Raw genomic sequence first — 23,864 nt, 5'->3', positions numbered from 1 at the left:
CAAATGCACCCATACAGTATGTATGCTTAATTCAAGTGTGACACCTTCAATTCAGCAAATTGTACATTTAATATATGTACAGTTTATGGTGTACAATCATGCTCCAAAAATTAGTGAAAATTTAAAATTCTAATGGTGTATGACTCATGTTGGTTAAAAAGCACTTGTTAAGTCAGACCTGACAGGAGTGGGAGAAAAGTCTTATAACTGGGAAAAAGGCAAAATATCACATTTGGATATAGAAATAGCAAAATTAAATTAAAGCAATTCACATTTGGTGCCTTAGTTTTTCCATAAAGTGTAAGATTAGCCTCCATATATACATGGAGTAAATATGATATATTAGTTGAAGAAAAATATGAACTACAGCCCCACACAACATTGTGGATGACCTTTAGAAATACGATGTAGGGAATTATAGGAAGTGCAGAACAGATAAGAACAACTCCTCTCCAGACAATCTCATTAGATTATAAACTTGTCATATGAAGACACGTGTTTTCAGAATGGCTTGTATACAGTCCTAGTGAATAGATACAATGATAAAAGCAACCAAAACTGAGAACAGGAAGATAGTTTGGTGATAAAACATACAAGACACACACACAAAAAAAAAAAAACCATACAAGACACTAAGCAATCCTTCACCTTGGTGAATAACCCTTGCAGTGTGGACACCAGTGTTCCATGCTTTAATAAATAGATGCACAGTATGAACTATGATATAAAACAATGAAAAAAGAAAAAGATATTTTGTTTGGTGTTTCAAAATTTTGAATGAGTGTTTCAAAATTTTGCTTAGTCATATATATAGTCATCCCTGACACTAAGAACATACCAGGTCAATCTATTTATTGACATTTATCTTTCCATGTAGACTGCATATTTACTTCCATGTATACTTGCTAATCAGTGTTTGCAGTGGCTATGGTGGACTTTCTGGACCTCAGCTGAATCACAGGATAAAAACATGAGACCAGTTAGGAAACACAGGAGTATTTTTTTTAGAGTAAGTGCATGATATGAAGCTTTTGATTTCTGAGGCATTCATTTCAAAGACAGTCATGTTGAATAAACATGTTGTGAGGTGTGGAAGAGAATTACCACATAAACTGTGGAAGGAGCCTCGGTGTCCATTGAAAGATGAATGGATAAAGAAGACGTGGACTATGTATACAATGGAATATTCCTCAGCCATTAGAAATGACAAATATCCACCATTTGCTTTGACATGGTTGGAACTGGAGGGCATTATGCTGAATGAAGTAAGTCAATTGGAGAAGGACAAACATATGGTTTCATTCATTTGGGGAATATAAAAAAATAGTGAAAGGGATTAAAGGGAGAAGGAGAGAAAATGAGTGGGAAATATCAGAGAGGGAGACAGAACATGAGAGACACCTAACTCTGGGAAACGAACAAGGGGAAGCAGAAGGGGAGGTGGGCAGGGGGTTGGGGTGACTTGGTGACGGGCACTGAGGGGGGCACTTGATGGGATGAGCACTGGGTGTTATATGTTTGCAAATCGAACTCCAATTAAAAAATGTACTAAATAGGGATCCCTGGGTGGCGCAGTGGTTTGGTGCTTGCCTTTGGCCCGGGGCGCGATCCTGGAGACCCGGGATCGAGTCCCACGTCGGGCTCCCGGTGCATGGAGCCTGCTTCTCCCTCTGCCTGTGTCTCTGCCTCTCTCTCTCTCTCTCTGTGACTATCATAAATAAATAAAAATTAAAAAAAAATTTAAAAAAAAAATGTACTAAATAAATAAATAAATAAATAAATAAAGAATTATTAGATAAGTACTCAAATTGCCCTGGCCATGTTTCATGTATGTCTCCAGAAAGCCCTGTGTAACCTTGATACTGACATGTATGTGACTATTTTTAGCCCTTCAGCAGCTAAATTCTAATCATATAAAATTGTCCAATAATGTGTTAAATTGAAAACCCCTAAACTCTGGCCATGGACCCTAATAAAAGCAGATTCCCCAGGAGCACTCTCTCTTTCCTTCTGTCCCTTTCTCTGTCTCTGTGTGTGTGTGTGTGTGTGTGTGTGTGCGTGTGTGTGTGTGTGTCAATGCCTTTTCCCACTCTGAGACCTCCCTGATTGGCCTTTGGGCATCCCTTGTGCCCTCCAGGACCTGTGAGGAATAAACCTGGTGTTGTTAGAGCTCTCTGATGAGTGTTGCTGAGGAATGTCTTGTGATCACAGTAAAAACCCAAGAAGCAGTGCAGCCACAGCAGAGGCTCTGGTCAGGGAAGACACTATGAGAATATCCACAGCACAGGGCACAGGGCAGTGTCCAAACTTTCCCAGACTGGGCATCCTTGTCAGTAGCTTGAGACATAAAGTGAACAGTGTTACAGTCCACATTATCAGGAAGAGGAATGAAGGTAGTGATGGAAAAAGATTGACAGACTCAAGGTGAAACTAAGGTTTTGTATTTTCATCTACAATAAAGTTATGTGAATGGCTTAGTGGCCATGTATAGTTTCTTCCATATGAAGAATACAAGTCATGATTATTCTTTTGGTAAATCTAGGGAAAATTGGTCTGATATAATTCATTTGAAATTAAAATATTTTTAGGAAATCCAACATGACTTATGTAAGATACAGAAATTTCCATGTGTTTAAGTTCCAATGTTGGGGAACCACTGGGGACATATGAAAACAGAAAAAAGAAAAAACTGTGTAAAAGACAGAGGAGAAGCCTAAAGAAGTGAGTTAGGCAAATGTATGGAGAAGATGATTTATTTTTTTTTATTTATTTATTTTTTATTTATTTATGATAGTCACAGAGAGAGAGAGAGAGAGAGAGAGAGGCAGAGACATAGGCGGAGGGAGAAGCAGGCTCCATGCACCGGGAGCCCGATGTGGGATTCGATCCGGGGTCTCCAGGATCGAGCCCTGGGCCAAAGGCAGGCGCCAAACCGCTGCGCCACCCAGGGATCCCAAGAAGATGATTTAAACAAATGTAAATTCCAGAAAAGAAAATAGAAGGAGCATATCTACTTCCACAGTCTGATGGAAGAATAGCAGGTCTAGGCTCTGAGACTGTGAACTCTGCAATCATGGGCAATTCTTCAGCCCGCAGACAATAGGCCCTTACATCACTGGAACCCCAGTGACTCTTTTCAGAGCCCTCTTTATGTCTCTGTTCCTCAGGCTGTAGATGAAGGGGTTCAGCATGGGTGTGACCACTGTGTACATCACGGAGGCCACTGCACTTGTGTGGGAGCTGTGGGGAGCAGCAGAGCTGAGGTACACTCCAAGACCAGAACAAAAAAATAAGGAGACAACTGAGAGGTGAGATGCACAGGTGGAAAATGCTTTATACTTGCCCTGAGCTGATGATATCCCAATTATGGAGGAAACTATCCTGGAATAAGAGTAAAGGATCCCAGGGAGGGGGCCCCCACCCAGCAGGACAGCTACAAAATACATCACCATGTTATAGAGAAAGCTGTCAGAACAGGCAAGTTGAATCATCTGATTGAGTTCACAGAAAAAGTGGGAGATTTCTGCCTTTTTACAGAAGGACAGCTGCAACACAATTGAGGTCTGTAACAAGGAATGCAAGACATTTGTAATCCAGGACACCAAAAGCAACAGTCCACAGAGCCGGGGGTTCATGATGACCATGTACTGCAGAGGATGACAGATGGCTACAAAACGGTCATAGGCCATCACAGCCAGGAGATAGATGTCCAACCCTGAGAAGATTATGAAAAAGTGCATCTGTGTGATGCAACCTGCATAGGTGATGACTTGGCTCTGAGTCTGGACGTTCAGCAGCATCTTTGGGACGGTGGTGGAGGTGACACAGATGTCAGCAAAGGACAGGTTGGCAAGGAAGAAGTACATGGGAGTGTGGAGATGGAAGTCAGAGCTGATGGCCAGGATGATGAGCAGGTTTCCAAAGACAGTGATCAGGTACATGGAAAGGAAAAGCCCAAATATGATGGACTGAAGTTCTGATTCCTTTGATAATCCCAGAAGAAGGAATTCTGATACCCATGTATCATTTTCTGGTTGCATGTGGTTGCACTGACTACCAGGAAAGAGGAAAAAACATTAATTTTTCACATGTAGGGGAATGCTCACGTGTTTGACATGCAACAACTTGTATTTTTCAGTCAAGGAATTAATCTAAGGGAGCACATGTGTGGCTCAAGTGTCTGCCTTTGGCTCAGGTCATGATCTTTGGGTCCTAAGATGTAGCCCTGCATTGTTGAGCTCCTTGCTCAGTGGGGAGTCTCCTTTCCTTCTCCTTCTGTGCCTCCCCAGTATGTTCTCTTTCTCAAATAAATAAATAAAATCTTTTAAAAATAGAGAAATTAATTTCAGTATCTTGTGTAGGGATTTTCCCCTTGAAAGGATTCCCTCCTGTTTCATCTCTGATTAAGCATTTGGTCTAATTTTCCCCATTCCCCTACAGATGTCATGCATTCTACTGTTTTATTAGGATGCCTTTAAAACAAGTGAGAAATATGTATTGAATGTCAAACACGGTCCAGGCAATGTCCAGCCAAAGAGTACAGGATCCTGAAATAAAAAGCCACTAAATGGACCTTGAGCTTGTTTGGAGGTTCTAACAGGGGAGCGCAGCTACTCGTATACCCTTGACCGAAGAACGGTCCTCCTCTATCGGGGATGGTCGTCCACTTCGACCCAGCGCCCAGCTTCAGGAGGGATGCACATGGAGCGGTGAGGGATGAAAGGGACACCCGCCTAGCCAGCCAGATCAGCCGAATCAACCCTGGCGATCAATGGGGTGACAGATGTCGCAGCCAGATCGTCCTCACATCACCTTAATTCCAAAACCAGACAAAGACCCCACCAAAAAGGAGAATTACAGACCAATATCCCTGATGAACATGGATGCAAAAATTCTCAACAAGATACTAGCCAATAGGATCCAACAATACATTAAGAAGATTATTCATCATGACCAAGTAGGATTTATCCCCATATTGGAAGGATAGATCAACACTCGTAAAGCAATCAATGTGATTTATGATCTATCAATATGATAGATCATATCAGCAAGAGAAAAAACAAGAACCATATAAGCCTCTCAATAGAGGCAGAGAAAGCATTTGACAAAATACAGCATCCATTCCTGATCAAAACTCTCCAGAGTGTAGGGATAGAGGGAACATTCCTCAACATCTTAAAGGCCATCTATGAAAAGCCCACAGCAAATATCATTCTCAGTGGGGAAGCACTGGGAGCCTTTCCTCTAAGATCAGGAACAAGACAGGGATGTCCACTCTCACCACTGCTGTTCAACATAGTACTGGAAGTCCTCGCCTCAGCAATCAGACAACAAAAAGACATTAAAGGCATTCAAATTGGCAAAGAAGAAGTTAAACTCTCCCTCTTCACCGATGACATGATACTCTACATAGAAAACCCAAAAGCCTCCACCCCAAGATTGCTAGAACTCATACAGCAATTTGGCAGTGTGGCAGGGTACAAAATCAATGCCCAGAAATCAATGGCATTTCTATACACTAACAATGAGACTGAAGAAAGAGAAATCAAGGAGTCAATCCCATTTACAATTGCACCCAAAAGCATAAGATACCTAGGAATAAACCTAACCAAAAGGTAAAAGATCTATACCCTAAAAACTAGAGAACACTTCTGAAAGAAATTGAGGAAGACACAAAGAGATGGAAAAATATTCCATGCTCATGGACTGGCAGAATTAATATTGTGAAAATGTCAATGTTACCCAGGGCAATTTACACGTTTAATGCAATCCCTATCAAAATACCATGGACTATCTTCAGAGAGTTAGAACAAATTATTTTAAGATTTGTGTGGAATCAGAAAAGACCCCAAATAGCCAGGGGGAGTTTTAAAAAAGAAAACCATAGCTGGGGGCATCACAATGCCAGATTTCAGGTTGTACTACAAAGCTGTGGTCATCAAGACAGTGTGGTACTGGCACAAAAACAGACACATAGATCAATGGAACAGAATAGAGAACCCAGAAGTGGACCCTGAACTTTATGTTCAATTAATATTCGATAAAGGAGGAAAGACTATCCATTGGAAGAAAGACAGTCTCTTCAATGAATGGTGCTGGGAAAATTGGACATCCACATGCAGAAGAATGAAACTGGACCACTCTCTTTCACCATACACAAAGATAAAGTCAAAATGGATGAAAGATCTAAATGTGAGACAAGATTCCATCAAAATCCTAGAGGAGAACACAGGCAACACCCTTTTTGAACTTGGCCACAGTAACTTCTTGCAAGATACATCCAAGAAGGCAAAAGAAACAAAAGCAAAAATGAACTATTGGGACTTCATCAAGGTAAGAAGCTTTTGCACAGCAAAGGATACAGTCAACAAAACTAAAAGACAACCTACAGAATGGGAGAAGATATTTGCAAATGACGTATCAGATAAAGGGCTAGTTTCCAAGATCTATAAAGAACTTATTAAACTCAACAGCAAAGAAACAAAGAATCCAATTGTGAAATGGGCAAAAGACATGAACAGAAATCTCACAGAGGAAGACATAGACATGGCCAACAGGCACATGAGAAAATGATCCGCATCACTTGCCATCAGGGAAATACAAATCAAAACCACATTGAGATACCACCTCACACCAGTGAGAATGGGGAAAATTAACAAAGCTGGAAACCACAAATGTTGGAGAGGATTGGAGAAAAGAGAACCCTCTTACACTGTTGGTGGGAATGTGAACTGGTGCAGCCACTCTGGAAAACTGTGTGGAGGTTCCTCAAAGAGTTAAAAATAGACCTGGCCTACAACCCAGCAATGGCACTGTTGGGGATTTACCCCAAAGATACAGATGCAATGAAATGCCGGGACACCTGCAGCCCGATGTTTCTATCAGCAATGGCCACAATAGCCAAACTGTGGAAGGAGCCTCGGTGTCCATCGAAAGATGAATGGATAAAGAAGATGTGGTTTATGTATACAATGGAATATTACTCAGCCATTAGAAATGACAAATACCCACCATTTGCTTCAATGTGGATGGAACTGGAGGGTATTATGCTGAGTGAAATAAGTCAACCGGAGAAGGACAAACATTATATGTTCTCATTCATTTGGGGAATATAAATAATAGTGAAAGGGAATAGAAGGGAAGGGAGAAGAAATGGGTAGGAAATATCAGAAAGGGAGACAGAACATAAAGACTCCTAACTTTGGGAAACGAACTAGGAGTGGTGGAAAGGGAGGAGGGCGGGGTGTGGGGGTGAATGGGGGACGGGCACTGAGGGGGGCACTTGAAGGGATGAGCACTGGGTGTTATTCTGTATGTTGGCAAATTGAACACCAATAAAAAATAAATTTATTATAAAAAAAACAAAAAGCCACTAAAAATCCAATGATGGAGAGCTAACACAAACAAAAATATTAACAAAACATCAGTGGGTGGCAAGTGCTATGAAGAGAACAAAAGTGAGTATTAAGGAGAGAGTGGATACAAGTGCTTTCTTAATTTGAATTCAGTTAGCCCATAGAAAGTATACACTTAGTTTAAGATATAGTGTTCAATAATTTAGCAGTTACATATAACACCCAGTGCTCATTACATCATGTGCCTACTTAATGCGTGTTCAATGCAATCCCTAACAAAATATCATTAATATTTTTTTGCAGAGCTGGAACAAATAATCCTAAGATTCACATGGAACCAGAAAAGACCCTGAATAGCCAGAGGAATGTTGAGAAGAAAACCAAAGGTGGTGGCATCACAATCACTGACTTTAAGGTATATTATAAAGCTGTAATTATCAAGACAGTATGATACTGGAATAAAAACAGTCACATAGACCAATGGAACAGAAAAGAGAACCAGAAATGGACCCTCAACTCTATGGTCAACTAATCTTCCAGAAGGCAGGAAGGAATATTCAATGGAAAACAAGACAGTCTTCAGTAAATGGTGCTGGGAAAATTTGACAGCCACATGTAAAAGAATGTAGCTGGACCATTTTCTTAAACCATTCATAAACCATACAAACTCAAGATGGATGAAAGATCTAAATGTGAGACTGGAATCCATCAAAATCTTAAAGGAGAATACAGGAATCAACCTCTGTGACCCTGGCTCAGCAACTTCTTGATAGACACATCTCCAAAGGGAAGGGGAAAAAGGTGAAAATGAACAATTGGACTTCATCAGGATTGAAAGGGGACACTTAACAGGATGAGCACTGGGTGTTATTCGGTATGTTGGCAAATTGAACACCAATAAAAAATAAATTTATTATTAACAAAAAAAGGTTTGCACAGCAATGAAAACAGTCAAGAAAACCAAAAGGCAACTAACAAATGGGGTAATATATTTGCAAATGACATTTCAGAGAAAGGGTAGTATCCAACATGTAGAAAGAACTTATCAAGCTCAACACCCCCAAAACAAAAAATCCAGTCAAGAAATGGGCAGAAGACAAGAAGAGATATTTCTCCAAGGAAGACATACAAATGACCAACAGACTTGAGAAAATGCTCCACATCACTTGCCATCAGGGAAATACAAATCAAAATCACAATGAGATACCACTTCACACCAGTCAGAATGGCTAAAATTAACAAGCAAATGTTGCCAAGGATGTCGAGAAAGGGGAGTGCTCTTATATTGTTGGGGGAATACAAGCAGCTACAACCTCTCTGGGAAACAGTATGGAGGTTTCTCAAGAAGTTAAAACTAGAGCTACCATACAACCCAGTAATTGCACTACTAAGTATTCACTCCAAAGAAACAAATGTAGTGATCCAAAGGGGCACTTGCACCCCAATTTCATAGCAGCAATGTCCACAAGAGCCAAAGTGTGGAAAGAGCTGAGATGTCAGTTGAAAGATGAATGGATACAGAGACATGGTGTATATATGTACAATGGAATTTTATTCAGCGATCAGAATGGATGAACACTTACCTTTTACACTGACATGGATGGAACTGGAGGGTATTATGCTGAGCAAAATAAGTCAATTAGAGAAATATAATTATTTAATGTTTCACTCATATGGGGATTATAAGAAAGAGCACAGAGAATCATAGAGAAGGGAGGGAAAACTGAATGGGATGGAATAGTTGAGTGTCATTTTGTAATTGGTGTTCAGGCAAGACCAATAAATAATGTGACATTTGAAAAGAGACCCCAGGGAAGAGAGGGAAGGAGCCATGAGTATGTCTGGGGAAGTGTGTGCTGGCAGAGGGAATAGCCTCTGCATAGCCCCTGAAGATTATACTATTTGGAGCTACCTGAGTCCAAAAAATGAAGCAAGTGTGGGAAGTGGAGTAAGCAGGAAAGTGATGGGAGATAGTTTCATGCAATTTCAAAGAAATAAGTGTCTTCTCTGCTGGCTAAACTTCAAGAAAAAGGAGTCATTCACGCACAATATGTACTTCTTGTATTTTATAATCTACCTGCAAAGGGATCCTATAAACTGGAATGCAGCTACTGCTGAGTACCATCCCATCAGGTGATTGAGTCAACTTGGAACATATTGGACCATATACCCCTGCTCTTAAGACTGTTCCCACTCCACAGGCACATGCATACACACATACAAATACACACACACATACACACACACACACCAACACATACCAGATCATTACTCCCTGGGCTGTGCTCTTACCATGACTCCTCACCCCCAGCCTCAATGATGAAGCTGGAACGGCTCTAAATCAGGTTGGCTAGATCAGTGATAATTCCACTGAACAATATAAAAGGCAACCTGACACTCCAAATAACAAGTGTACCATGGACAAATAAAATTGACAAGTCAGACCAGCATGCTCATTTTCTGTGCTACATTTAAAGAAACACAATCTGTTCAAAAACCAGAGAAAGAGAGAGAAGTCAAACAGAGGTGGCAAAAAGATCTAATGGTTCAGGTGGTCACTGAAACCTGAGATACCAAAAGGAAGAAAGCATTCCTGGTTCAGACAACATTCCAACTTTTGCTATCTCCCTGATACCCTGAAAAAATAATAAAGGAGCAAAATTAATTCAGTGATTAATTGATTGATTAAAATAGTGATATCTTCATGATGTCATTTGCCTTACAGAGTGAATATGCTAAGAGAAAAGTGTGCTAAGGGGAGAAATCAGCAATTCAGCAGAGGAAACAGGCCAAGCAAGCATGGTCCAGCATGGTAGGATGAACAGGAGGAGACTGTTTTGTCTATGCTTCCCTCTTATTTATTTGACCAAGATCCCTCTTGGGATCTTCAAGGGGGTGGAGACTTCCCTCTCCCTTTCCTCATGTAGCATCTTTTCTTGGCTTTTCCTGGGATTTGGATTCTGCTGGATTTTGGACAAACACAGTGTGTGCACTCTGTCCCATTTCTGGTCTTTGCACAACACCCAAAGGCCAGTTCAGAACTCACTGTTCAAAATTGTGCACCCACCTGTGTCCTCTGGCTCTAAATGATCATCTCCATAAGATTCACACCTGCACTCTAGTACCATAACTCCACCATCATTATGCAAACACCAAAGGAGCAGGGCCTTCACCAACATTGTTCACTGTAGATTTCAAAATGAGATGTGAGCATATGCACACTCACAGGGAAACAAATTGAGAAAATGAGAAGTTCTGACCTAAAAGGATGGGCAGCAGCATCGAAGCCAGTTATGTAGAGTGGTTTCACACAACCGTGTTAGACAAAACTGAATGGAGCATTGAAATGAACTAAGATGTGATGTGCGATAGTAGTAATTGAACAATGTTAAAGTGGATTGATAATTAATTTAGCAATAATCTTGGCATAAGGGAATATAGCATAGAAAGTCCCTAGGACTCTCTAGACTGAGCAGATGCTCTGCTCATATTTGTTGAAGGAATCAGGAACTAGGTTTCAGTGCACAGGGACATTTCATATATGACAAGGTTGTGTTTCAATTTAGTGGGTAAAGGTTGTACCGTACAAGTTGGCACATATGCTATCCATCTGAAAGAAAATAAATCGGTTCCTAGACTTGTACACTGAAAACAATTCAGAGGGATTACAGACCTCTATGTAAATGAGAACAGTTCATTCAAGTGAAGGTGAAAAATATGTATACAAGCTACAGGTGAACAAAACCATTGTAATTAAGGCAGGAAAATCAGAAGTAAGGAGAGAGACATACTTAACTATATAAAATTTAAAAATTTTTGTGAACAATATATACAACCAAAAGTCATTGAATAATAATGCTACTAGCTGCAGAATAGGCATAGAGTTTAAGGATGTATAATAATCATAGGCATCTAACAATGAACCTGGTGGTCAAATACATAAATTTTTGCTCAAATTTAGTAATGACTTAAGAAAACAGCAAGAAATCTCTTGCACACTCATCAGCCTGTGAGACAATATAAAGATCTTTCTTGGTGATTGTACTGGAATTTTTAAACAGGTAGGAGATGAAGATTCTCTAATATTTCTGACAGAAACATGAACTGTTACAATGTTGGGAAGACAACCTGAAGGCAGATATAAATATTAAAATACATATATATTTTTTAATTTTGAATACGTTCTTTTATTTCCTTAATCTCTCCACGGTCTTTTTATTTAAATAATAAATTTATTTTTTATTGGTGTTCAATTTGCCAACATACAGAATAACATCCAGTGCTCATCCCGTCAAGTGCCCCCCTCAGTGCCCGTCACCCATTCACCCCCACCCCCTGCCCTCCTCCCCTTCCACCACCCCTAATTCGTTTCCCAGAGTTAGGAGTCTTTATGTTCTGTGTCCTTTTCTGATATTTCCTACCCATTTCTTCTCCCTTCCCTTCTATTCCCTTTCACTATTATTTATATTCCCCAAATGAATGAGAACATATAATGTTTGTCCTTTTCCGATTGACTCACAGTCTTTTTTTTAATAATAAATTTATTTTTTATCGGTGTTCAATTTGCCAAAATACAGAATAACACACAGTGCTCATCACGTCAAGTGCCCCCCTCAGTGCCCGGCACCCATTCACCCCCACCCCCACCCTCCTCCCCTTCCACCACCCCTAGTTCGTTTCCCAGAGTCAGGAGTCTTTATGTTCTGTCTCCCTTTCTGATATTTCCTACCCACTTCTTACTCAAGAATTCTTAATCTCAGTGTTACTGACCTTCTGGTCCAGTCCATTCTCATGGTGGTGTGTGTGTTGGGCTTTGTAAGATGTTTAGAGCATCCCTGGCATTCCTGACACCTCCCATGTGACCTCCAAACTGCTCACGGTCCCGCTGGGGAACAGTATCTCCTCCAGTGGACAACCAGATTTTTAACATAACAATCTCAAAATATTTTGGTAGAATTGTCTTTTTTTAATTTTTTAAATTTATTTATGATAGTCACACACACACACACACACACACACAGAGAGAGGCAGAGACACAGGCAGAGGGAGAAGCAGGCTCCATGCACCGGGAGCCCGACGTGGGACTCGATCCAGGGTCTCTAGGATCGCGCCCTGGGTCAAAGGCAGGCGCTAAACCGCTGCACCACCCAGGGATCCCGGTAGAATTGTTTTAACAGCAAAGTACTGATAAAGAAAACACTTTCAATGTGTGCATGGCACAGCCACAATCTGAAATATTATGCAGAATCTGAAATAAAAAATAAGCACTACTCTAGTTGACTAGAGGCAAGTCCATGAGGTATTACTGAGTAAGAAGAAATATTAAACACAGGTAGAAAACAAGACTGCCCCAGAACTTAAAGAACATTCATGATGAGCACAGGATACTACTCATCCATTTGTATGGTGTGTGAATATGTATGTATGCATCATCTAGGAACTTAAGTTTTAGAAGACACCAAGAATGTAAGAACGAAAAGGTGTCAGGAGGAACAAAATCAGGTCAAGTATAGTGGTTTCAAAATAACAATGTACCATATCTCCAAACAAAATTATATGAGGATCTAAAACTAATGTATATAAAAACATAAAATAATAATTGAGCGCTATCAAGGTGAGTCGCTAATTACAGATTAAATATCCAAAGACTTGGAATAAAAGAATATGAGAAGGTGAACTTTACAGCTGAGGAGGCAGTAATATCTATGTGAAAATATTTTTCTCACATAAGATATGTGGATTGAAATATGCTCATGGAAGGTAAAGGTGATGTTCAGTCAAATGTACAGAAGAAATGATGGTCAAAGATGATGCAACTTTTAGAAATATATGTCATCACAAAGAGACCAAAGGACCCATAGGGAATGACAAAGATGTGAAAGAAGTGGGAAATATGTATAGAGGTGATTTATTAGCACTCAATGTACAAAATATCATTTCATTTATTTTCTATTTTGTTTATTGCAAGGATTGGCAGGTGAAGTATTATTGTGACAGTCATTTTTTCAGTAAGAATAATAAAATAAAATAAGCAATGTAGAGAAAACCATATAACTGAGTGACAGATTTGAGCCCATACTTCTAATAAAGACAATTCTCTACATATACGTGTACAAACACAATAGAACTCAATGCGTACAACAAAGTTGGTAAAATAAAAACAAAACCCCCCTCCAATTACTTTTTGAAAGAATTCAATAAAAAATGGGAATAAAACCCCCCTGACCGTACTATACAAATGCAAAAACCTAGTAGAGACAATGCACAATACAGAAAATAAATGTCCACTTCTCTGTTTAACATAATCAATGAATCCATTAAGTAGCTCATCAGGCAAGCAAATGAGCATAGAGATCTTTAGGTTCTGGGCTAGGCTGGTGGCTATCAGCTGACCTCAGGTCAATACGCCTGGCTTGGATTGTCTCCTACACTTTCCTATGGGACCTGCTGGGCTCTGGGACTCACCTGTAAGGGAACTCTGAGGGAGTCTCGTGTAGCAGTCTGAATTCCTCCTGGGTGGGGACGATGGTGACTAAACTCAGTCCCCACACAAGACGGCAGGAAGGAGGCTGGCACTCGTCTCCCAGCCAAGCTTAGGACTCCAGAGGCAACTACCAGGTCCCATCCAGCCCACGGTGGCACAGGCAGAGGGCTGCCACAGAGGGGATATTTAGAGCTTTCTCTGTCTATTCATGAGGCACATTTCCCTCCTACTCCTCCAACCGCTAAGCACATGATTTACTTGTGAGACACTGGTCTGGACACAAAGGAAAATTTTCCTGGAGATTGTGTTTTCCCAACAGACCAGGTTATAACCAAGTGAATCCAGAGTTAATTGCTCCTTCCTCAGAACTCAGCTGCTGCCAGAGTTCAGACCTCTTGGCACCTTATCTCAACCCTGATTTCAACTTTTCCCCAATGTGTAGGACTGAGCAATCGTCTGGATTAGATCCCTTGGGTGTCCAAAATGTTGACTTGTGGTGGAGACACAGCCCTGCCATCTACAGAAAAATCACTGTTTTCCTTTTCAACAAGAAGGAGAACTAAGTTCCTTTGATATGAACCTTGAGCAAGACATCAACTTTATAACACATTTAACAATTAAGAATTTCAAACGTATAAATTAAGAGCTGTCATTTAGTCCCTTGTTGTGAAGCGTTTGTTAATTACAAGAAATACATGTAAGGTCACTTGAGAGGCTTAGTCAGTTGAGCATCCAACTCTTGGTTTCAGCTCAGGTCATTGAGTCCTCTCTGGGATCAAGCCCCTGTTGGTCCCAAGGCTCAGTGTCGTCTGTTTGTCTCTCTCCTTTCTCCCTCTGCTTCTCACACACATGGACTTTTTCTCACTCACATAAATAAAATATTAAAAAAAGAAAGAAGTATATTTAGATTTTTTTGCATTATATTATGAGCTTAGAACAAATAGATTCTTCCCTGTGGACTCCAGAATCAACCAAGCCTTGCAAACATCTTCATTTTAGCCCAATGAGGACTACTTCAGACTTCTGACCTATATAATTCTAAGAGCATAAACTTACTGTAAAACACTAATGTAGTCATTTTACATTAGCATTAAGACTTGAATACAAACATTTATCCAATAAACTTTTGTTGAGGAAACTGAGATTAAGCTTCTCCATTCATTCACTGAGGTTTCCCTGGGAAAAGCATTTGTTTATTAATCTCACCTTTAAGTAGAAGAAGAAATTTAAGATTAATTTGGAGATATTCATCCTCTTTAGCTGGTTGAGAACTTCTCAGTGAATAAATGCAAATGTGCCTCAGATTTTGATGTCTTTGAGGCATTAAGATGGGAAAACTAGTTCATCATTTAAATGTATGTATATCATTTACTTTAAATTTTGTGTCTGTGGGACCACATTCTGTTAATTTCATGATAATACAAATATTTATTCTTTTTATATCTACACTCTTCAACTTTCTCTCAAGTTTTCTTTCAATATATAAGAAGAGATTATTAATGACTCTGTGTTTAAAATGAACAAACACACAAGAAAGGAGAAACAGGGGCACCTGGGTGGCTCAGTTGGCTGAACATCTGACTCTTGATTTGGCTCAGGTCATGATCTGAGGGTTGTTCAATGGAACCCTGCATCAGATTCCACCCTCTCCCTCTCTCCCTCTCTCTGCACTCTCTTTCTCAAAAAACCCAAATGAATCTTTAAAAAAAAAAAAGCAGGACTAGACTTATCAATATAGAGAACAAACTTATGCTTGCTAGAAGGGAGGTGGGGGGAGGCATAATGGGTGAAGGGGAGTGGTAGTTACAAGCTTCCAGTTATGGAATGAATGAGTCATGCATAAAAGGCACATTGTAAATGGGAACCCTCTTGCACTGTTGGTGGGAATGTGAACTGGTGCAGCCACTCTGGAAAACTGGGTGGAGCTTCCTCAGAGTTAAAAATAGACCTGCCCTACCACCCAGCAATTGCACTGTTGGGGATTTACCCCAAAGATACAGATTCAGTGAAAGGGAAGGACACCTCCACTCCAATGTTTACAGCAGCAATGTCCACAATAGCCAAACTGTGGAAGGAGCCTCAGTGTCCATTGAAAGATGAATGGATAAAGACGTGGTCTATGTATACAATGGAATATTACTCAGCCATTAGAAATGACAAATACCCACCATTTGCTTCGACGTGGAGGGACCTAGAGGGTATTATGCTGAGTGAGGTAAGTCAATCAGAGAAGGACAAATATTATACGCCTTCATTCACATAGGGAATATAAAAATTAGTGAAAGGGATTAAAGGGGAAAGGAGTTACTGTGGCCAAGTCAATCAGAGAAGGACAAACATTATATGGTCTCATTCATTTGGGGAATATAAAAAGTAGTGAAAGGGAATAAAATGGAAAGGAGAAAAAAATGAGAGAGAAATATCAGAAAGGGAAACAGAACACGAGAGACTCCTAACACTGGGAAACGAACTAGGGGTGGTAGAAAGGGAGGTGGGCGGGGGGTGGGGGTAACTGGGTGATGGGCACTGAGGGGGGCACTTGACGGGATGAGAACTGGGTGTTATTCTATATGTTGGCAAATTGAACATCAATAAAAAATATATTTATTAGAAAAAAGGGGGGAAGGAGATTGGGCAGCCCGGGTGGCTCAGCAGTTTAGCACTGCCTTCAGCGGGGGGTCTGATCCTAGAGACCCAGGATCTATTCCCTCATCCGGCTCCCTACAGGGAGCCTGTTTCTCCCTCTGCCTGTGTCTCTGGCTCTCTCTCTCTCTCTCTCTCTCTCTCTCTCTCATGAATAAATAAATAAAATCTTTAAAAACAATAAAGGGGAAAGGAGAGAAAATGAATGGGAAATATCAGAGAGGGTGACAGAACATGAAAGATTCCTGACTCTGGGAAAAGAACAAGGGATAGTGGAAGGGGAGCTGGGTGGGGGGATGGGGTGACGGGCACTGAGTGGGGTATGTGACAGGATGACACTGGGTGTTTTACTATATGTTGGCAAATTGAACTCCAATAAAAAAACATACCAAAAAAGTAAAAAAAAAAGGTACATCATATGAAATACTGTCAATGATGTTGTAATAGTGTTGTAGGGTGATGGAGAGTAGCTACACTTGTGGTGAGCACCCTAATATATAGAGAAATGAAACACTATGTTGTACACCTGAAACTAGTGTAACATTGTGTGCCAACTATACTCAAATAAGAAAATTATTTTTTAAAATGAGTCTGTTTTATGTCCATGTGTGTTTATTTGAAATAAAAATGTATACAAATAAATACACACATAGATATATTTGCACTCTTTTTTAAAATAATACATTTATTTTTTATTGGTCTTCAATTTTCCAACATACAGAATAACACCCAGTGCTCATCCCATCAAGTGCCCCCCTCAGTGCCCGCCAAGCAGTCACCCCCACCCCCTGCCTTCCTCCCCTTCCACCACCCTTAGTTCATTTTTCCCCCTGTAGAATAGAATATAAAAATACATGCAGAAACAGAGTTAACTGATCATATATTGGCTCAAGAGAGAAAAGTCCTGTGGCCACACACAGAACATCATGAATAAGCCTTAGAAACACAATGGAAAGACCCACAGCTGACTTTAGACCCACAAAGAGAAGAGAACAGCTCAAAACAACTTCTCAATATACAATATCACTTGGTAATAAAGGAATTATATTAAATCATTTTCTTTTAGGGTGGCTTGTTATTGTTATGCAACAATAGCCAACTGATTCAATAATCAAAGTGAACATAATAGAGGACAGAAGGAGTGGTTCAGTATTCACAAATCAACCAATGCGATATACCACATCAATAAAGGAAAGGATAAGAATTATTTGACCCTGGGACTTTCCAAGATGGCAGAGGAGTAGGAGACCTTATTTCATCTGGCCCCAGGAATTCAGCTAGAACGTTATCAAATCATTCTGAACACCTGTGAACTCAACTGGAGATCTAAGAAAAGAACTGCTGCAATTCTACAAATAGAAAAGCGACTGCTTTCTACTAAGTAGGAGGTGCAGAGAAGTGACTCTAAGGTGATATATCTCTGAAGATAAAACAAGGAGGAAGGAAGCTTCCTAGGTTGGCTACTGGAAAGTGATAGAGCAGTGGAGTGCAAAATGGGAAAGTCCCTCGACTTCCTGCCTGAAAGCTGCTTAGGACTTCCGAGGAAGTCCCTCGACTTCCCTGCCTGAAAGCTGCTTAGGTGGTAAAGCAGGGGCAGATTTCCAGGTGGGACAGTGTGGTCTCAGGATCATCCAGGAAGGGATCCCTGGGTGGCGCAGCGGTTTGGCGCCTGCCTTTGGCCCAGGGTGCGATCCTGGAGACCGGGGATCGAATCCCACGTCGGGCTCCCGGTGCATGGAGCCTGCTTCTCCCTCTGCCTGTGTCTCTGCCTCTCTCTCTATCTCTCTGTGACTATCATAAATAAATAAAAATTAAAAAAAAAAAAGGATCATCCAGGAAGATTCTCGGTGGGTCAATGTGGTCTCAGGATCACCCAGAAAGATCAGGATGTCTGATTGCAGCAGAGTTCCCAGGTATCGGAGTGGGGAAGCCACTTGCTGCAATCAACAAGCCCAGGAGTGGGCTTCACCTCAGTGTTTCCATAAACCAGAAACTGAAGACCAATTAGGAATCCACTCTTTGATCAGGGGCCCAGAAAGTGGCAGAACCTTGGGCAGAACACCCTCCATCCCCTGAGAGGAGCGTCTTGGGTGCACACAGCAGGAGTCTGTAGGGTCTGGGGACAGGAAGTGGGGTTGCATGCCTGAGATAGAAACGCTTGGTCACAGGCTGGGTGAGCAAGAGTGTGGTTGGAGAGCAGGGAAGCAGGAGTGATGGACTGCTTTTCCCTGAGGGTGCACTGAGGATGGGGCCCCAAGTTTTTAGCTCTGGGGCTGGAGATTGGGAGGCCGCTATTTTCACTCTCATCCTCTAAAGCTCTGTGAAAAGCCTTCGGGGAACAAAAGCCAAGTAGAGCAATCAGGAGCCCCTTCTTAGTGTGGCCCCCTAACAAGGGTGGTTTAATTCTGCCTGGGGCAAAGACACCTGAGAATCAGTGCAACAGGCCCTCCCCCAGAAGATCAACAAGAACATCCACTATTACGAAGCTTACCAATCACACAGGACTGCAAAACTCCAGGGCTAGGGAAAAATAGTATATAGAATTCATGAGGTTGTTTTTTTTTTCAAGATTATTTAGTCTTTCAATTTCACTTATTTTCTCTTTCTTTTTTCAACCATTTTCTTATTTTATCAACTCTTTTTAAACTCATCTTTAAACTTCATTTTTAGTTACATTCTATCTTCTCATTATATTTAATTTTATTTTTGTATGTATATTTATTTACAATTCTAGGATTTAATTTTTTCTAACAAACAGACCAGATTATACCCAGAATCTAGAGTATAACTCTGTTCTATTCACCTGTCTGGTTATATTCTCTCTGTCCTCTTTTATGTTTTTTTTTAATCTTCATCTTTACAGATACATTTATGCTTTCTTTTTTTAATAATAAATTTATATTTTATTGATGTTCAATTTGCCAACATACAGAATAACACCCAGTGTTCATCCCATCAACTGCCCCCCTCAGTGCCCGGCACTCACTCACCTCCACCCCCCACAACCTCCTCCCCTTCCAACACCCCTAGTTCATTTTCCAGAGATAGGAGTCTTTATGTTCTGTCACCCTTTCTGATATTTCCTACGCATTTCTTCTCCCTTCCCTTCTATTCTCTTTCACTATTATTTATATTCCCCAAATGAATGAGAACATATAATGTTTGCCATTCTCCGATTGACTCATTTCACTCAGCATAATACCCTCCAGTTCCATCCACGTTGAAGCAAATGGTGGGTATTTGTCATTTCTAATGGCTGAGTAATATTCCATTGTATACATAAACCACATCTTCTTTATCCATTCATCTTTCGATGGACACCGAGGCACCTTCCACAGTTTGGCTATTGTAGACATTGCTCCTATAAACATCGGGGTGCAGGTGTCCCGGTGTTTCATTGCATCTGTATCTTTGGGGTAAATCCCCAACAGTGCAAATGCTGGGTCATAGGGCAGGTCTATTTTTACCTCTTTGAGGAACCTCCACACAGTTTTCCAGAGTGGCTGCACCGGTTCACATTCCCACCAACAGTGTAAGAGGGTTCGCTTTTCTCTGCATCCTCTCCAAACTTGTGGTTTCCTGCCTTGTTAGTTTTCCCCATTCTCACTGGTATGAGGTGGTATCTCATTGTGGTTTTGATTTGTATTTCCCTGATGGCAAGTGATGCAGAGCATTTTCTCATGTGCGTGTTGGCTGGTTCACACTCGTAAAACAATCAATGTGATTCATCATATCAGCAAGAGAAAAAACAAGAACTGTATGATCCTCTCATTAGATGCAGAGAAAGCATTTGACAACATACAGCATCCATTCCTGATCAAAACTCTTCAGAGTGTAGGGATAGAGGGAACATTCCTCAACATCTTAAAGGCCATCTATGAAAAGCCCACAGCAAATATGATTCTCAGTGGGGAAGCACTGGGAGCCTTTCCCCTAAGATCAGGAACAAGACAGGGATGTCCACTCTCACCACTGCTATTCAACATAGTACTGGAAGTCCTCGCCTCAGCAAGCAGACAACAAAAAGACATTAAAGGCATTCAAATTGGCAAAGAAGAAGTTAAACTCTCCCTCTGCCGATGACATGATACTCTACATAGAAAACCCAAAAGCCTCCACCCCAAGATTGCTAGGACTCATACAGCAATTTAGCAGTGTGGCAGGATACAAAATCAAAGCCCAGAAGTCAGTGGCATTTCTATACACTAACAATGAGACTGAAGAAAGAGAAATTAAGGAGTCAATCCCATTTACAATTGCACCCAAAAGCATAAGATACCTAGGAATAAACCTAACAAAAGAGGTAAAGGATCTATAACCTAAAAACTATAGAAGACTTCTGAAAGAAATTGAGGAAGACACAAAGAGATGGAAAAATATTCCATGCTCATGGATTGGCAGAATCAATATTGTGAAAATGTCAATGTTACCCAGGGCAATTTACATGTTTAATGCAATCCCTATCAAAATACCATGGACTTTCTTCAGAGAGTTAGAACAAATTATTTTGAGATTTGTGTGGAATCAGAAAAGACCCCAAATAGCCAGGGGAATTTTATTTTATTTTATTTATTTTTTTATAATAAATTTATTTTTAAATAAATTTATTTTAATTTAAATAAATCAGGGGCTCCTAATTGCTCTACTTGGCTTTTGATCCCCAAAGGCTTTCCACAGAGCTTTAGAGGTTGAGAGTGAAAATAGCGGCCTCTCAATCTCCAGCCCCAGAGCTAAAAACTTGGGGCCCCATCCTCAGTGCACCCTCAGGGAAAAGCAGTCCATCACTCCTGCTTCCCGGCTCTCCATCCACACTCTTGCTCACCCTACCTGTGACCAACTTACCAACACACAGAATAACACCCAGTGCTCATCCCGTCAAGTGCCGCCCTCAGTGCCCATCACCCATTCACCCCCACCCCCCGCCTTCCTCCACTTCCACCATCCCTAGTTCGTTTCCCATAGTTAGGAGTCTTTATGTTCTGTCTCCCTTTCTGATATTTCCTACCCATTTCTTCTCCCTTCCCTTATATTCCCTTTCACTATTATTTACATTCTCCAAATGAATGAGACCATATAATGTTTGTCCTTCTCTGATTGACTTACTGCACTCAGCATAATACCCTCCAGTTCATCCACGTTGAAGCAAATGGTGGGTATTTGTCGTTTCTAATGGCTGAGTAATATTCCATTGTATACATAAACCACATCTTCTTTATCCATTCATCTTTTGATGGACACCGAGGCTCCTTCCACAGTTTGGCTATTGTGGACATTGCTCCTATAAACATTGGGGTGCAGGTGTCCCGGCGTTTCATTGCATCTGTATCTTTGGGGTAAATCCCCAACAGTGCAATTGCTGGGTCAGAGGGCAGGTCTATTCTTAACTCTTTGAGGAACCTCCACACAGTTTTCCAGAGTGGCTGCACCATATTACATTCCCACCAACAGTGTTAGAGGGTTCCCTTTTCTCTGCATCCTCTCCAACATTTGTGGTTTCCTGCCTTTTTAATTTTCTCCATTCTCACTGGTGTAAGGTGGTATCTCATTGTGGTTTTGATTCCTATTTCCCTGATGGCAAGTGATGCAGAGCATCTTCTCATGTGCATGTTTAGCCAGGGGAATTTTAAAAAAGAAAACCATAGCTGGGGGCATCACAATGCCAGATTTCAGGTTGTACTACAAAGCTGTGGTCATCAAGACAGTGTGGTACTGGCACAAAAACAGACACATTGATGAATGGAACAGAACAGAGAACTCAGAAGTGGAGTTGAGGAACTTTATGGTCAACTAATATTCAATAAAGGAGGAAAGAGTATCCATTGGAAGAAAGACAGTCTCTTCAATAAATGGTGCTGGGAAAATTGGACATCCACATGAATAAGAATGAAACTAGACCACTCTCTTGCACCATACACAAAGATAAACTCAAAATGGATGAGAGATCTAAATGAGACAAGATTCCATCAAAATCCTAGAGGAGAACACAGGCAACACCCTTTTTGAACTCAGCCACAGTAACTTCTTGCAAGATACATCCACGAAGGCAAAAGAAACAAAAGCAAAAATGAACTATTGGGACTTCATCAAGATAAGAAGCTTTTGCACAGCAAAGGATACAGTCAACAAAACTAAAAGACAACCTACAGAAGGGGAGAAGATATTTGCAAATGACGTATCAGATAAAGGGCTAGTTTCCAAGATCTATAAAGAACTTATTCAGCTCAACACCAAATAAACAAACAATCCAATCATGAAATGGGCAAAAGACAAAAACAGAAATTTCACAGAGGAAGACATTATATGCTTTCATTGTAATTTCATTTTTGCATGTATTTAAGTTTTCTTTCTTTACACTTTTGGGTTCTCGTTTTTTTCTAGTAAAAAGCGCAAATATATACCCATGATACAACATATTGTTCTATTCTGTTCACCTCTCTGTTTATATTCTTGTTTTTTGTTTTTTAATTTTTGTTTACAGATAAATTCTGTCCCTCATTTTATTTAATTATTTTTTATGCATATGTAAGTTTTTCTTTCTCTATAATTTTGGAATCTAGTTTTCTAACAGAACAAAACACACATAGGATTCAGTGTATTGCTCTCTTGTAGTCACCTGTCTGATTACATTCTCTCTCTCTCTCTTTAAATTTTAATTAATTAAGTAATTAATTATTTTTGGTTTTGGCTCTCTTCCAGTTTCTTTAGTGTATATTTCTCTGGAGTCATTATTGCTATTTAAGTGTTTTGTTCTCTTGTTCATCTATTCTTCTTTGGACAGAAGCACAAAACAGAAATGCTTACCTCAAAAAAGAGAACAAGAGGCAGTACTGACTGCCAGGGATCTAGTCAGTATGGATATAAATAAGATGTCAGAACTAGAGTGCAGAATAATGATTGTAAAGATACTAGCTGGGTTTGAAAAAAAGCCTAAAAAACACGAGAGAATCTCTTTCTATGGCACAACTACTCTGGAAAACTATGTGGAGGTTCTTCAAAGAGTTAAAAATAGAGCTACCCTATGACTCAGCAATTGCAATACTGGGGATTTACCCCAAAGATACAGATGCAATGAAAGCCAGGACACCTGCACCCCAATGTTTATAGCAGCAATGTCTACAATAGCCAAACTGTGGAAGGAGCCTCAGTGTCCATCAAAAGATGAATGGATAAGAAGATGTGGTCTATACATGCAATGGAATATTACTCAGCCATAAGAAATGATGAATACCCACCATTTGCTTCAACACAGATGGAATTGGAGGGTATTGTGCTGAGTAATAATAAGTAAGTCAATCAGAGAAGGACAATCATATGGTTTCACTCATACAAGGAATATAAAAAATAGGGAAAGGTATTATAAGGGAAAGTAGAGAAAATGAGTG

General features: G+C 40.4%; 1 protein-coding gene across 1 annotated transcript; it reads right to left on the bottom strand.

Moving 5' to 3' along the window:
• Positions 1–3,107: 3,107 nt before the first annotated feature.
• On the bottom strand, positions 3,108–4,040 carry LOC112908136 (olfactory receptor 7A17-like). Its single transcript, XM_025983543.1, has one exon. It carries the CDS (start codon positions 4,038–4,040, stop codon positions 3,108–3,110), a length of 933 nt encoding a protein of 310 aa, XP_025839328.1.
• Between the last annotated feature and the right edge of the window lie 19,824 nt (positions 4,041–23,864).

Source organism: Vulpes vulpes, chromosome 9 (assembly GCF_048418805.1).
Source record: "Vulpes vulpes isolate BD-2025 chromosome 9, VulVul3, whole genome shotgun sequence".
Taxonomy (NCBI): domain Eukaryota; kingdom Metazoa; phylum Chordata; class Mammalia; order Carnivora; family Canidae; genus Vulpes; species Vulpes vulpes.
The sequence above is the reverse complement of the archived record's forward strand: the minus strand, read 5'-3'. Positions and strand labels throughout refer to the sequence as shown.